Source organism: Plectrocnemia conspersa, unplaced genomic scaffold, assembly GCF_051122295.1.
Source record: "Plectrocnemia conspersa isolate PC_06_02 unplaced genomic scaffold, ASM5112229v1 ptg000012l, whole genome shotgun sequence".
Lineage (NCBI taxonomy): Eukaryota > Metazoa > Arthropoda > Insecta > Trichoptera > Polycentropodidae > Plectrocnemia > Plectrocnemia conspersa.
The window spans coordinates 1,996,555-2,012,512 of record NW_028277176.1 but is presented as its reverse complement, the minus strand read 5'-3'; the positions used below and the strand labels follow the sequence as shown (position 1 = coordinate 2,012,512).

Genomic DNA, 15,958 nt, shown 5'->3' with positions numbered 1-15,958 from the left:
TAATCACATTTTACTTAAATAGGAAATTCTAGTAGCGATTCACACAATTCGTTCCCAATACGCTTTCAGTATAAGCGTAAGAACCGATAATTGTTGAATTTTGACCAATAAAAGAGCGAAATTTTTTTTATTATTTCTCAGAAGTCAAATCAAGTAAAAATCAACGTCAAAAGCAATAAAATCGTGCAGACGCCGTCGCGGTAGAAACCCTCGGTTATTTAGCGTTTCTATTAAGACTTTTTATAACAATATTACGACTTACAGTAAGTGAGAATCTAACTAAGCACATCTAAACCAAATTTTGATCAATATGAGAGCGCAAAAAACAATTATCACTTCTCATAAATCAAGAATCCACGTCAAAAGTAATAAAATAGTGCCGTTGTCGCCGCAGTGTCCGCAAAAATAAAAATGTAACGGATTTTCTGAATGGAATGAAAAAACACTTTTAATTATTTTTATGTTATATTTTATATGTATGTAAAATGATAATATATTGGGAAGTTTCTAATAAAAATTACGAATAATGAAGTTTGTAGAAGTTCACTACAACTAATATCCTCAACTTTGTGTACTTCAAAATTATTTACACAGACTCTTTGGGGTGTCGTTTTGACAATTATAACGATTATTTCATAAGGTAGAAAAAAGATAGATTTGCATTGCCGTTTCAAAAAAAAATATTCAGCTTACCGTAGACAATGGAATATATTTATGTAATTTATAAAAATGAATAATTTAATTTGTCATAGCAGTAGCAGTGAAGAGGAGCGGAAGAGCGGGGGGAGGGGGAGGGAGCTACGGAGCTCGCCGTGCGTTGTCTATGGTCGCAGGGAGCGTCGTGGCCGTCGCCGTCGCCATCGCAGTCGCAGGTCCGCTGGGTGTTTGTCGTTCGTCGGAGGTCGGAGCGAGTCGGAGTTAGAGTGGGCGTCGCGGGCAGCGAGCGACGGACGACGGACGGCCGACGACGGAGGGCAAAGGCGCGCGCCCCATCGCAGTACGCCGCGCGGGCAGACGCGCGCCCATAGACAACACAAAGGGAGACGAGGGCGGCGGACATTACATAAAGCCCCCGACGAAGCCCGAAGGCTCATCCGCCGGAATGGCGTACCGCCCCACCCTCCGCAAGGACACCATTATCGCGTGCAAGTACCGCATCGTGCGCAAGGTCGGCTCAGGCTCCTTCGGAGACATCTACCTCGGCATCAACATCACCAACGGCGAGGTGAGCCGTCATTCCCCTGCCCCCGTCCCCGTCCCCGTCCCAATCCCCCGACCGCCGTCGACACTTCTCAGCCGCCATCTTTTTTACACTCGTCTTGACCGAATGACTTGATCGTGCGCGATCGATCGAATTCAACGTCACTTTTTGCCATATCGTAGATGCATCCGTCGCCGCTTATATAGGTCACAGTATTGCGCAATAATTTCGCCTTTTACCCAATTTGATTATAATTCCTAATTTTGTAACGTTGTCATGGTCACAAATTACATATATTAGAAAACATAAATGCAACACATGTTTTCATTTTCAACAAAAATATTTGTGTTTGTTTATTAAAAGTATATAAAAGCTGTATATGATTGACTTTCTCATATTTACGTCGTATGTTATACGACGTAGAAAAATAGCACACAATTGCGTATATAATTGTATGTTCTTTATAAAATAAAATATTTATTGCTATGAGAAATAACACAGTAATAAGAACAAAATTCACATACTTGAATCGTCCCTTTTATGTATGTTCTTATAAAATAAAATACTGTGTGTAGTTAGTATACGTTGAGAACAAAGGGATAAAAATAATGTAGTAAAGCATTTTGTATTACCTTTTAATAACATCTTGAAGTAATAGAATACAATGCAATTTGTCCTTCATATTTGAATCTAAAACAATAGGAGCACTTTTGTATATTTCTTTCGAAATGAATGCAATTCTCATGTATTTGTGACATATACATATTATAATAATGGTCTCGGAGTTTAATTTATCTTTCGACATAATGGGGTTTAAATGCGTATCTGTTACTCTACATCGACAGTTAGCTTTTTTGATCTTAGTGTCGAATATATTCAACGTATTAATATTTTTTCTTATTAAATCACAACTATTAAGCTTTTGAGTGTAAACTGTACCCTTACCAGATGTTGGGACCACTACCTAAATAATAAAAAAAACACCCAAACAAAAAATGTTTCGCTCTATCCTTGTTCACTGATTCTCAACATATTTTTAATCACTTTGATATATGAAACACGTATTTACGTTACAATTACGGTTATATTTGTCCATCTTCCACATATGGATATGATTTTCAATCACGTTTTAAAAAATCTCTTTCTTTACATAAATTTATTTTTTCAAATATAATATTGGAATTTACTATATAGGAATAGTGCCTATTTAAGAAGCCACGCCTAGTGTGCATCGTGTAAATACTGGAATATTATTGTTCGTTCATCTATAGCTCTTGCTTATTTTTTTGTTGCTTATTAAAGTCTTCTTCTGTTAAAACATACTTCTACTAGTTAAATATAATTTTTGGAAAAGTAAATTATCCACAAGTGCATAGTTTTTTGCTTTTCTACATACATTTATAATATATTTATTCATGAAAAATAATTTAAATAAATCCATAGGCTCCTGAAAACCTTCTGGAATTTTTGGTCTGATTTATTGCCTAAGAAAAATGGTCGTCTCAGAATGTCATCGCTACTTTTACATTTACCCTTGCTTTAAAATAATCCATGAGCGTTTCTTTCAGGTTCATCATTGTCATCGTCAATAAATAAATGTTTTATGATTTAAATTCGTGGGCATAATCTCATTAAGTATTATAACTTTCGCTATTGGAAATATTCGCCTTAGTTTCCCGATTATATTCACTAACAATTATTATTTTCGTAATAACGCAAATGTTTTTTGTCATAAGTTATCATCGTCAGTCAAATTATATTTATAACACTACTATTGATTTTATAGTTTTCTTTATTATAGCATGGTTGGCTGTAGTTAAAAACGGTTACTTTATTTATCTAAAGAAAATATGTACGTAAACTTTTTAGATTGAGTACCATAGATAACAATTCACACATCTGGGCTTTGACAATAGTCGGATACATGACGAGCGGCTGGCATAGACTGATCAAAAAACTGTTTCCAAAATTTAGCGATAAATGGTCAGGAATTGACGAATCTTATTACTGTAATATATTATTAGAAGAATTCCTGAGGAACTAATGAAAGAAAATACTGATAATTTTTCATCAAGTCATTCAAAAACGCTTCAGAAAATAAAAATAATATTGAACATGACACATGCCTTTGAATTTCTAGGAATTAATTAAATATAGAGAATGCTAGTTTTTTACAGTTTAAAACATATATTGATGCTCATTAATTAAAAAGTTATTTTCGATGAGTTTGCACAAGCATCATTATAGTAATAAAAAATTGATGACTCTTTGAATTTCCCGAAAAATCATTTTTGCGTGTGCACACTGATGCAACTATTATAACAATAAGTAAATGGGACATTATACACCTCGTTATCACTAGCATAGTACCCTTTGAAAAATCAACAGATGATTAACTCAACTGACAATAAACCGCATAGGTAAAAGAAATATAACAACTCAACCGAATCTACAATAAAATTACTATGTCATAATTTGTTAAAAGTTTTGTGGTGCGTATAATACCACATATAATATATAAAGCTATGAAAATACTGGTGATTATTCATCAACTAATACCCATATATATTCTTAAATAAATATATACAGTGGCAGTTAAACTATAGGTCTTTTTTGAGGACATAATATTTTTGTTCATAAAGGCTAAATTAATGCGTAATAAAATCTTACATTGAAACTACCAGGGGACATATTCACCCAACAGGTCTGAGGTTCACTCTGAATGGTATTCATTAAAACTCAAAATTTATTGCATTTCTCGAGACATTCTATAAATATCACATGACATGAGTTTACCATTCAAAGGGAGTCTTTATCTATAATGTTTCGGCTTAGTTCTGCTTTTAATGTCATCCTATCAATTTCTGTTTTAGTATTGTGATTAAATTTAACAAGAAAATCAAATTTAATATGTGTTAACTACCCATTGTGATCTGATAAAACGCAAATTAATCGTGAACTTTAATCATAACAAGCAGTGGTCAGTTAATAGTATATCAAAAAACCTTAATATTATAGTGCATTGAAATATTTGAAAAATATAAAACATGTGATAAATGCGAAAAACACTGCGTTTGGATCGATAAATAATAAGCATTTCTAGAGAAAATCCACTTAAAACTGTTGTAAGATACAAAAAAGGAAATATATACCTATCATGGAAGTAATATTCGGAGAAGATTGTGTGAAGCAGGTTTATACGCTCGGCGTAAACTATTCGTCAATCAGTAAAACGAGTTAATTTTGCCAAAAATCACATTAATTGGACACTCAGACTGGAAGACTATTTTGTTTAGTGGTGAGTGTAAATTGAATAGAATAGGCTCTAATGGAAGGCGATGTGTGACGATTTGTGAATAAAGAGTTTAACCTGAGTATCATAGTATGGGGCTGTATGACTTGGCGTGGTTTTGGGCCTGTGCATATAATTTAATAATTGAATGAATTAGGAATAGTATGTGGATAGTGTGGAATGCATAATGTTACATGCATACACTAAATAAATAGGTTTTTCCTGATGAACAAAAAAATGGTTCAGAGACAATATTATGGATGTTTCCTACAGCCCAAACTTAAAACCAATTGAACATTTATGGCAGTTCTTGAAATAAAAAATAGGTACAAAAAAAGACAAATTTAAAAAATAAGGGGGAGCTGATTCCGGCAGAAAAATGTCTGCATTTAATAGTCCGTTGTTTCTGGTTACCCTACAGAATATTAGAGATATTTTCTTTAATTTCATGTTGTATGTGTGTGTGTATATTACAAAAAAAATATATATTTAGATATGACCATTATTCAAAATAAGAATAAAATTATTTATAACATGGTCAACACAATCAACGACTACTAAATGAGTAGTGAGACATCAGATTGAAATCAAAGGCTGTAAATCGGCGACGTTTTTTTACATGTCACTATGCACAACTTAGCCTGATTTTATATTTATTACACATCACAATATTTTCCATGATGTTAGAAAAATCTAGAAATCCTAATCTGAGATAATCGACCTGAATTATAATTATATAATAATCACTAAGTCCAATCTCCCAGACACGTTACAAATTATGTTCCATATAAGATTCGAACCTAGGTCTTGCAGGTTTTCGCCACCATCTATCGTGCTGGTCGATAAGTCATCTATGATAAAACGCCTATGCTTGACCATATAATTATTTCTATATTTTTTTTACGAAATCGACCATATTTAAAAAATCGCTGTTACTGTTTGTAGTTATCTTATCTTTGTGGCAATATATTGTATAGTTTATAGAATACACATAAAATTACATTATGCGAGTTTTCGTTACGTATCAGTTAAATAAAAATTTGGTTACAAATATTTGATAGCATATTTCATAATGTAACATGTATATAAAAAAATTCAAAGAATACTGAATCATCGGTTGACTTACTAATGATTACATATGTTAAAATATGGCTGTATTCTATAAATCGTTATCAGTAGTATACGTCTTTGTTTCGCATTAAAATTATTTTTAATGTGAACAATAACCAAAAGATTACAAGATAAAATTCGCAATATTTGCAGATTATTCCAAGTCCTACTGCGCCATTTGATTTTTTTACATAAATATACACAAATTAATTTATGAATCGACACAATTAACAATAAAAAAGTTTTTATTAACATCTTATCTTATTGCTCGAAAAATATTCTCAGTTAATTATAATTGTGCTAATAAATTAATCATAAAGTACAAATATGTATAAATAACTGTATCAAACTAAGCCAACGTGTATAGATCAGTGGTCTCTCTAAATTATTTTGATTGCGTACCTCTGAGTACTTGTAAAAGATTTGCTGTTAACCAGGCGCGTACCGTGAGATGCATTCCCTTTTGCTCGAGTGCCTATTTCTTCTCACTCTCGCCACTTAATACGCAAGCGAGCAAAAGGGAATGTATCCTACCATACGCGCCTGCTGTTAACTTCAAATACATTGCAACTGTCAATGTCTTTACGTTTGTGTAATTATCACTTGTTGTATGCATATCTGACTTTGGAGACCACTGGTGTATATTATCATTACAATAATAAATAGAAAGACTCCCATAACATCAATTATTCCCTATTGAAAAAAAAAATGGTAGAATCGACTATGAGAAAAAAATTTACATTACTTTTTCTGCCATAAAAATTCATAAGCTAGAGCCCAAAACTATATAATATAAATATTTACTTTGTACTGTTCTTACATCTGTTATAAAATCGTCAAAACAATAAAATGTATCTTATCCTGAGACTCAATAGGAAATTTTTCTAATGGATTGAAGCGCTTTGATAATTATATAAATTCCAGTAGTAGTAAATTTAGAAGCTAATATAATTAATCAGCTTCATTTCCTGATAAGACAAACCTGACCTTTTTAATTTTATTCATAATATTATCACTGGCTCTGGTGTGTACGTTTTAATTACACTGATATTTCATAACAATAATAACGTTATCATAGTATGTTTTCTCACTCTGTGTTTTGATGATGTTATTTTAACAAAACAATACCTAAACATTGATGTTTGATTTCGTTTTTAGGAAGTGGCAATAAAATGTGAAGCCACAATTTCTCGCCATCCTCAGCTGCTATATGAGAGCAAATTATACAAAGTCCTACACGGAGGAACCGGTATTCCGCATATCAGGTACTGGTTTAAATATAATATTAGAAATGCATTTATGAAATCAATACCCAATTAAAGATTTAAGTGGGTTACCTTATTGGTTTGCTAATTTGTAGTTGACATAGATTAAATAATGATTTTGTGTTTCTCAACTAAATTTCAAACGTTCTTTGCAGATGGTACGGCCAAGAAAGAGAGTTCAACGTGTTGGTGATGGACCTGCTGGGTCCCAGCTTAGAAGACTTGTTCAATTTTTGTACGAGACGATTTACGACAAAAACAGTCCTTATGCTAGTTGGTAAGTTGCGTAGCAATGCATATCTTAGTATTATCTTTGCCATGTTTTCTAAGCGTACTTATCCGATATTTTATGTTTCAGATCAAATGATAGGGCGTATAGAATATCTTCATTGCAAACACTTCATTCACCGCGACATAAAACCTGACAATTTCCTGATGGGCATCGGGCGACACTGTAACAAGCTATACATAATCGATTTTGGTTTAGCTAAGAAATTCCGTGACCCGCGAACTCGAATGCACATTTCTTACCGAGAAGACAAGAGTTTGACAGGTCTGGTTGCTTTGTTTCGTCCCAAATAATGACTATGTGATTCGCATCTATGCGCTAGAGTGGCTAATTGAAGATCATAAAAAATAACTAGTCAAAAAAATTATATTAACCCATTGAATGCCATGTGAACAAATTTGTGTTCCGTCATTTCAACTACATATAACAAAATCACATGTTAAACTGCATATTTAGCCAAAGATGTTATTAATATTATATTAAATAAAATAATTTATATTCTAAATTCCAGGGGCTCAAAACTCAGGTAAAAAATAATTTCATGTCAAATTTAGTGTACAGATTTTTTTCTATAAATATGTCTCACATATTATATATTCGTAATAATGAAATCAGTTACCATAAATCTGTGAAACGCAAAACAAGAAAATAAAAAATATATTTAAATATTTTTTAACACTAAGCGGCGATATTTGAACGGCACCTAAACATGCAACTTTGATATTTTATTTGATATTTACACAATGTAACAGACAAACAGATTTCTTTCAATCACCTCCAATAGAAATTAACTCATTCCATTATTATTTATACATAAATATATTTTAAGACTAATGAAATTTAAAATTTATTATATATGTTCGTGATGCAGACTCAATATTTTTCTAAAATATGTAGTTTTAATTCTAGGATTGGTATTTTTTCAAACTATTGCTATAATTAATAGTATAGCTAACCATTTCTTAAATTCATTTTTTAATTTTTAACGCCAAAGCTGCGTAATTATGGTGATTTTTCTCCCGATTTCAGTTTGCCTCTTCTGATATTGTTTGGAACAAATCATTTCCAATGAACTGGTATGTTTTTAAAATTGTTCAAACTTCCTGGAGAGTCATATTCTGGCCAATCCAATGTTGCATCGGGAATATCTTCTTCTGAAGAATCTTTTAAGACTGATAAACGGATGACACTTGGTCTTGCACTTATGTGGATTTCCCGCCCAAAAACTTCTTCATCTTCGCTAGAAGGTTGGGAAGGATGATCTGCAAAAGTTTCCTCAAACAATTTTTCTTCTCTTAAATCCATTTTACAACGATCACAGTAAAAATCAACAAAATAATTACAATTTTAAAGTCAGTAAAAAATCTCAATACAAATCATGTATTACACAAAATGGTTAAAGAAACAAACAATTTAACCACTAACATGCAGTTTCTTGTGTTCCAAAAAAATCATATTTTTTTTATTATAAATTACATTTACACTCGGTTCTCTTTTTATTTACTTTTAACGAAATGCCGAGATTCCCGCATATACTCAAAAGCCAAAACATTTAAAATTACGCGTAAATAGCAGACCATAATGTGTTAATGTCTATGGGACATATTTAGATATTTTAGTTTCCGTCCTTTAATATTTTAATCTCTTTCGTAACTAGATAAAATTCGAGTCCCTTTTAATTCATATTCATTCGAGCGTATTCATTAATCCCTAATCTGAAGTTTGCTGCCAATATTTGCACCCATGCATACCACTGGTTGGTAGTCACTGAAGTAGGTCATTGTTATTGATATGATGCCTGAGAAACTGATATCAAAACATGTAACAGTATCAAAGTTAAACAGTCGTGCAAATATCGCTGTGTAAATCGACTGTAAAGTGTTGAAAATAAATAAATTATTGTAGAGGTCACAAAGTTTGATATTTTTTGTTTTAAAAATAAGTAAAAGTATTTTAATCTGTATCGTTTTTATTTTTAAAATATGCCTATTTAGTGATTCTAAACATAAATTTATTTTTTATTTTACTGATTTTACTATTGTGAATATAAAAAACTCATTACGAAACTGTATTTTATATTTGACGTCAAAACACTGACTAATTAAAAATTTATGATTGTTTAAAAAAATAAGTTTAGGTTCTAATTTCCTCAAATAAGCACAGCTTGCATTTTTAGGAATGTTCATCAAATCAATTTATTTTTTATCTAATGAATAATGCGATTCCGAATCAGCCATAATTTCATCATCATAACAACTGGGATTTTAATGTCTTAAATTTATATTCGAATAGAATTTTTTTTTATAAATAGTAAATATTTACCACAACAGATGGGCGTAGACGAACGAAATCCCAATACCATAGTACAAAAAAGTTTCGTCCTCGCTATTAACCAATAATGTATTGTTGATGTTAATGTATCGATTTTAATCCAATAGGAACTGCCAGATACGCATCGATCAATGCGCATCTCGGAATAGAGCAGTCAAGAAGAGACGACATGGAGTCGCTCGGTTACGTTCTCATGTATTTTAACAGGTAAATCTATAAAACTAACGGCGTTTATGCGATGATTATAATTTCTTATATTATTTTTTTTAATTTCAACAGAGGTACACTTCCGTGGCAAGGTCTCCGCGCTGCAACCAAAAGACAGAAATACGAACGTATCAGTGAGAAGAAAATGTCCACTCCTATCGAAGTTCTGTGTAGAGTAAGTTATTCTTATGTTATAAAAATAACTTATTTTACACAAAAGATATACTAATTAAATTAACATATGAGGTTATGCGCGCTTGTGCTTAGAAAGATGTATAAGGTTGCTCTGATCTTGATATTTTTTAATGGTTAATCATTCAAGGTCAAACACTAGAGTACTTCGAGCAAGCTAGCTTTGTCTGCCCTTCGTACAAACCCGTGTAGTCTTGTGCACATGTGTTGGACTTCGTTGAACATCACTAATTGGTTCACTAAGAAAAGTAACATTAAATAAACTATAATCACAAAGTGAGTGTAAAACAGTGGTAAATGCAAAAATTGCAAATTTATGCCTTCGACATATAACGACTTGATAATGTAAACAGAAGTGAGTGACTCGATATTTTACGTGTGAGAGTGAGTCAAATTAAAACCTTATATATTTTTTATGTTATGATAAAGACATTTCATGGTGTTCAATATTAGAAAAAACTTTTGGCTGTTAGCTATCGTGCATTTCTCGACACCATTTAAAGCAGTTCAAAGATGTGAAAATCACTGAAGTGCAGATTTTGTATCGTTTCAATCGTTAAATAGCGAGCATTTTTATGTTGTAATGAAACATTTGTATGTCGGTTGCAGGTTGAAGATGATCATTAATATCTGTGTATGTTGTGCTTGTAACAACATTGACGCTGTGGTGTTCATTGTTACTCAGTCCGCTTGATCAGGTCGAGAATGCTACAGAACTATTCCGCTCGTACATTTGTTGGAGTGACAAGACTGAACTTTCATCTGTCAGTGAATTTCAATGCTTTCATGCCCGCTTACTACTCAAAAATTGAATGACACCTTAGAGATCCAATTCGAGTTTCCTATGTTGTCAGCACTGTAAATCAGACAGCTGTCAATAATCATGCCCGTTCAAAGTATCAAATGTTAGTTTGCAACAACACTTTGTTTAGCTACCGTTCAATGCGTTAAAATTGTTCTATAGAAATATTAATTTTGTACGAATTGTATATCGAAATTTATGGTTAATTTCATCGTTCTATTGAGTGGATAATTCGCAGCCTAGTGAAAAAATTTGAAGAGACTGGAAGTGTTGCAGATAGGGTAAAGTGTGTGCGTCATTGTGACGCCCATTCAGCCGAGAATATTGCTGCTGTAAGTGAAAGTGTGGCCAGAGGACTTTTCTTATGGCTCCCTTTGGCACATTTTGCATCTGGACTTACACCTACACAAAGTTCAGATTTCACAAGAACCGAAGCCCGAAAATCATGGACAGTTAAGAATTTACGCAGATTTGGTGTTAGAGCAGCAGGAAGTTGATGCTGATTTTTCAAAGAAAATCTCTGATGTGGCATATTTCCACCTCTGGAAAAAAACATGTGATTCACGAGAGACTAATGCAAGCCCAAACAGTAACTGTTTGGTGCACATTATGGTCAGGTGGCATCATTGCGCCTTACTTTTTTTAAAACAATGAAAATCGGACTGTAACATTCAACGATGAGCGCTATAGTCGCATGATAACCGATTATTTTTGGCATGAAGTGGAAGACATGTGCCATCAAAACGGTGCAATGTTGGATTTTTTGCGTGAAAAGTTTCCAGCTGGGCATCAATTAGCCGCCAAGATCATGTGATTTAACGCCATTGATTTTTTTGTGTGATTACGCTAAAATTTTTGTATGCTGACAAATGTGAAAAGTTGGAGCACTTAAAAACCAACATCTGCCGAGATACTGCCAGAAATGTAGGAAAACTATATCGACAGGATCGGTTGCTACAACGGGTCTAAAGACGGCCATTGAATTGATATTATTTTTCATAATTAATGAAATAGATTAATAAAAAAAATCGGAAGAATCCTTTTTTTTTTTAAAAAGTTCCGATACTGAAATTGAATCACCTTTATATGGACCACTGCTGTCAATTTACAGAACATTAGAAGTTTTACATTTTTATCGCACTTGATATAATGTTATAATTTGACTCACTCTCGTATTTTCTATAGGCTCTAATGTAAAAACTACTGGTTTCTAGTTACTATGGTTTTACACTCACTGTGCAATATGTTCAATGCGATTTTAGGTAATACGTTTAAAATTAAGTGATAAAAAAGTACATTAAGTTAATTACTCTAAAAAGGAATAAATACTAACAATATGCAAGCTTTTTATCTTTGTCTCATCCATATTAACCTTGAAAAGAGGAGTCTGAACATTCAGGGAGAACCTAAAAATAATGGATCTCCTCTATATGAATAATCTTTTGAGTAATTATACTTTCCATTTTTTAAAGTCGATTGAAACTAGTGTATACTTTTTTCTTGTTCTCGAGATTCTATCATATCTATGGGTGTAATATGTTAGGAATTATTTTATTTGTGAAGTAGAAATCGTTATTCTTCTGGCTCTTCACCCGAGTCATGTGTAGTTTGTCTTGTTATACTTTGGAAGTCTAATGCATTTAACCCCTTGTGCTCTCGAAAAAGTTCATGGTCAGATTTAATCGTAATCGGCTAGGTCGTTCATTCGTTTAATTTTTCATGGGTGTCGTCTCAAACATCCGTGTTTTTATATTACTTTTTATTCACTACTGCAAAAAGAGTGACGCATTGTGATATCCATTATTGCAAATACCTAATATTTTTTTGTTAAAAAACAAAATTTTAATTTTCTTCCAAATTATACTTATAACAATTTTTTTACAGTGTTTCATTATTGATTTATGTTACAGGGATATCCAGCAGAATTCTCCATGTATATCAATTATTGCAGAGGGCTCTCATTCGAAGAAGTACCAGATTATATGTATCTTAGACAGGTAAATACGTTACTTTCAAATGATTTTATATATTTGACATATTGACTAAAATCTACGTTTTTTTGCAGCTATTCCGCATTTTGTTCCGCACATGCAATCATCAGTATGATTATTTGTTCGATTGGACCATATTGAGACAATCGGCGGGCATAGAAGAAATTTCATCAGGTACAAGACTTGAACCAGCCGAGTTCATCGAGCGACCACTCTCCCTCCATGACTAAATCATCTCAAACGCGCACACAGTGTGAGTTAATCTTGTGGCGAAAAAATCATCATTTTAATAATTAATTCGTGGAATGAATCTTAGAGGTCTTGAGGGATGTCCAAGTGCATTTCGTTATCTCCCTACATACATCTTCAATACCTTGACAGTATTGCTGTATGTCACAAGAGTGGAAAATTAGGCACGTTTTATGAATTCAAACATTCACAAATAATTTAATAATAACGAACTTAATGATAGTGCGTTTACATTTTATTTCTATTGGATACTAATATTACTAATTCTGAAGAGTGTTATTGCATTGATCTAAATTGCCTCTACTTTTGTATTGTTCGCACTATTATTGTGTGCCATCGATATTTCTCTATCTGATATCGTAGTTATTGTATTAATCGATGAGGCTGAACTCACACTGACAGTAGCATTGTGCAGTTGTGATGTCGGCAGAATTGAACACTTTTTAGCGGTAGCTTGAAGTCTATATCGACAACAAAGAACCACACCGCAAATACATTGTCGCAAAATATTTTTTTGGGTTCATCATATTAAAACAAACATGGGAGTCAGTTTCGCTTGCTTTAATTATTCATTGTGGATGTAGGATGATAATTTTAAAATTATTTTAGAACGAGCAAATATCTATTGGCGTAACAAGTGTTTCTCGATTTTTGTTGCTTTATATTATATCATCACAAAGGTGTTCTCGAATTTTATAGTCATCCACTCTTGTGCTGGTTATTTTATGATGGGTGAATGATCCATAAATTGTTTTTTTAAGAGACAAATTTTTTTATTTTTTTTTTATATATTAAGTAGTTAAGGGATAATTAGTGTGTTTTTATGACATATGATGATCATGTGCAGGCGCACACACAGGATATTTTTCTAGGGGCGGTCCGAAGATGAGAACTTACACGAATTCTAATTTATTTTCTTTATATAAAAATTCGTCTATTCAAGGGGCAGTCCGGACCTACTGGACTGCCCCCCTGTGTGCGCGCCTGGTATGTGCCCTTTTCATGGGCTTGACGCCATTTGTCGTCAAAGCGCAAATTTAACTGCCCTTTCAGAATCAACCATTCTTAATCACGTAATAAAAAACTGCCAGGTTAAGTGAGATTGAACAGGCGGCGAGTGGTCGGGGTGCCGTGCTTGCGTTGCGTCTAAATAAATTCATTACGGTCCACAGGTTAAACACCGTTTTGTGGTGTCGTTATGCTTTTTTTTTTATCTTTTTGCAATGAAAATGTTTTTTTAATATACAGATTAAATAATCATTAACCCTTTCACCAAGACTAGCAAATTCTTTATTTAACATCACAGTTCAATAAATTCAAGTGATTTACAGCATTAAATTATATTAAATAATCATACTGCAAATGCGGTGAAAGAGTTAATATTATGTTCATATATTTCTGTGCTCAGAAATTACGCTAATATAATAATAAGTATTTTTTCTACTTTCAGGTTTAGACAAAGCGCGAAAGAAGACCGAACCTAAAAAAGAAAAAGAAAAAGAAATTTAAAATAACAAATCTGTAATTTCGATATATACATAATGAAAATTTCCAATTTATGAAGCTCGAAAATTCCTCGTAGAAACGAACTGATTATTAATTTAAAAATATATTTAAAATAATTAATGATTATATAAAAATATTAAAACCCAACAACAATTTAAAACAAAAAAAGCGTATACATAAATAAAATGTAAAAATAATAATATGCGTATGTGATTGTTGATCTTGTTCGGTGTGGGTATATATGAGCTGCAAATTTGCGTTTTAATTCTTATTATATAGTTTACGGAAATAGTGTCGTCGTGGACCACTGTTCCGAACCTCACTCCGGATGAAGCGTGTCGTCGCGTCGGATGTGTAAAATCTTGTAATTAACAGTGTTTTTCGAAATGACAACAAATTCGTTCTATTAGTAATAAATGATTATTATTATTAAAACTATATATATCACGGGTTTTCAAGCGCGGCTCCGGATTTTTATAAACGGTAACTAAGTCTCTCGTGTTTGGCGCGGCTGATGGAGAAATTTATCTTGAAAGCCCTGTATATATATATATATATATATATATATATATAAATACATATATTTGTATATTCACTTACATTTTCAATGTTATATTAACTTAAACGTAATGATTTTATTTTCGTTTGTATTTATTTTATTGTCAGCGGTAACTCTTCATTTTTTTAAGTACATTTATGTTTATTAATAAATTTAATTCACATTGAGAAATATATTTCTTTCTGTACACGTTTTAACGTTAATAAATATAATTTAAAATTCGTCTGTATTATTTTTTACCTGTAATTTCAGTAATATTTTGTTGTTTTTGTTCAGAAAAAATTATGATATAAGCTATTACTGAAAATTCTACAGGAATATGGAAGTTAAGTTTAATATTAAAGATATTTAACCATGATTTTTTTCGTTTCGTATTAAATTCTTGTAAAGCGTTTACTTCCTCAACGCGCTCTAATGATTTTGTATTTATTTTTAAAATAATAAAGCGAGATTTTCGAAAATTTGTGAGTTTTTCAAAGTTGCCAGTTGTATAATTTGTTTTTAAACCTTTTCTTTACCAGCAACTGGGTTATTGTGAAAGCGTTGAATTCACAGTGGTCGAGTATTGAGTGACACATTTTAAGATGGGAAAAGTGTTCTCAAGAATTATCGTCTCAAACGGCAGTATATTGAAAATTAGGGCTGGTACGTGAGTGAGGCACTTGCCCTCGGGTAAATAATATGAAGGGCAGTGTAATGAAAAAATTTTAAATCGGAAAAAGACTTCTGGTCAAGGATATGCCAATGAGACGAACATGTCCGGTATTTATAAAGATGTACAAGCCGTATTTAACCCTACTTGTCTTCCAGGAATTTTATTGATAAAGGGGGGGCACCGTAACTAGATGGACACCTTCCTATAATAATGTTTAATGTATGATGATCGGTTGAAATCGTCACGTATTTGGTTTAAAATAAAGAATTTGGCCCATTAAGCCGGATGCTATCACTGTACTCTACACCC

General features: G+C 32.4%; 1 protein-coding gene across 8 annotated transcripts; it reads left to right on the top strand.

Annotated features, from left to right (window-relative positions):
- The first annotated feature begins 823 nt into the window (after positions 1 to 823).
- Positions 824 to 14,577, top strand: LOC148227930 (casein kinase I-like). 8 transcript variants are annotated; one of them, XR_015811776.1, is made up of 11 exons: positions 824 to 1,225; positions 6,762 to 6,868; positions 7,024 to 7,145; positions 7,227 to 7,421; positions 9,596 to 9,695; positions 9,768 to 9,870; positions 10,018 to 10,242; positions 10,317 to 10,651; positions 12,600 to 12,686; positions 12,755 to 12,854; positions 14,380 to 14,433. XR_015811776.1 is itself a non-coding variant. In XM_088200943.1 (9 exons), the coding sequence occupies exons 1-9, from the start codon at positions 1,103 to 1,105 to the stop codon at positions 14,436 to 14,438; spliced, it is 996 nt and encodes a 331-aa protein (XP_088057069.1). In that variant the 5' UTR covers positions 824 to 1,102; the 3' UTR covers positions 14,439 to 14,577. The 8 variants fall into 8 exon arrangements, 2 of the variants coding, with proteins under 2 accessions (XP_088057069.1, XP_088057070.1); XR_015811772.1 differs by having other exon boundaries at positions 12,755 to 12,933; XR_015811774.1 differs by having other exon boundaries at positions 10,018 to 10,271; positions 10,341 to 10,651.
- The last annotated feature ends 1,381 nt before the right edge of the window (positions 14,578 to 15,958 follow it).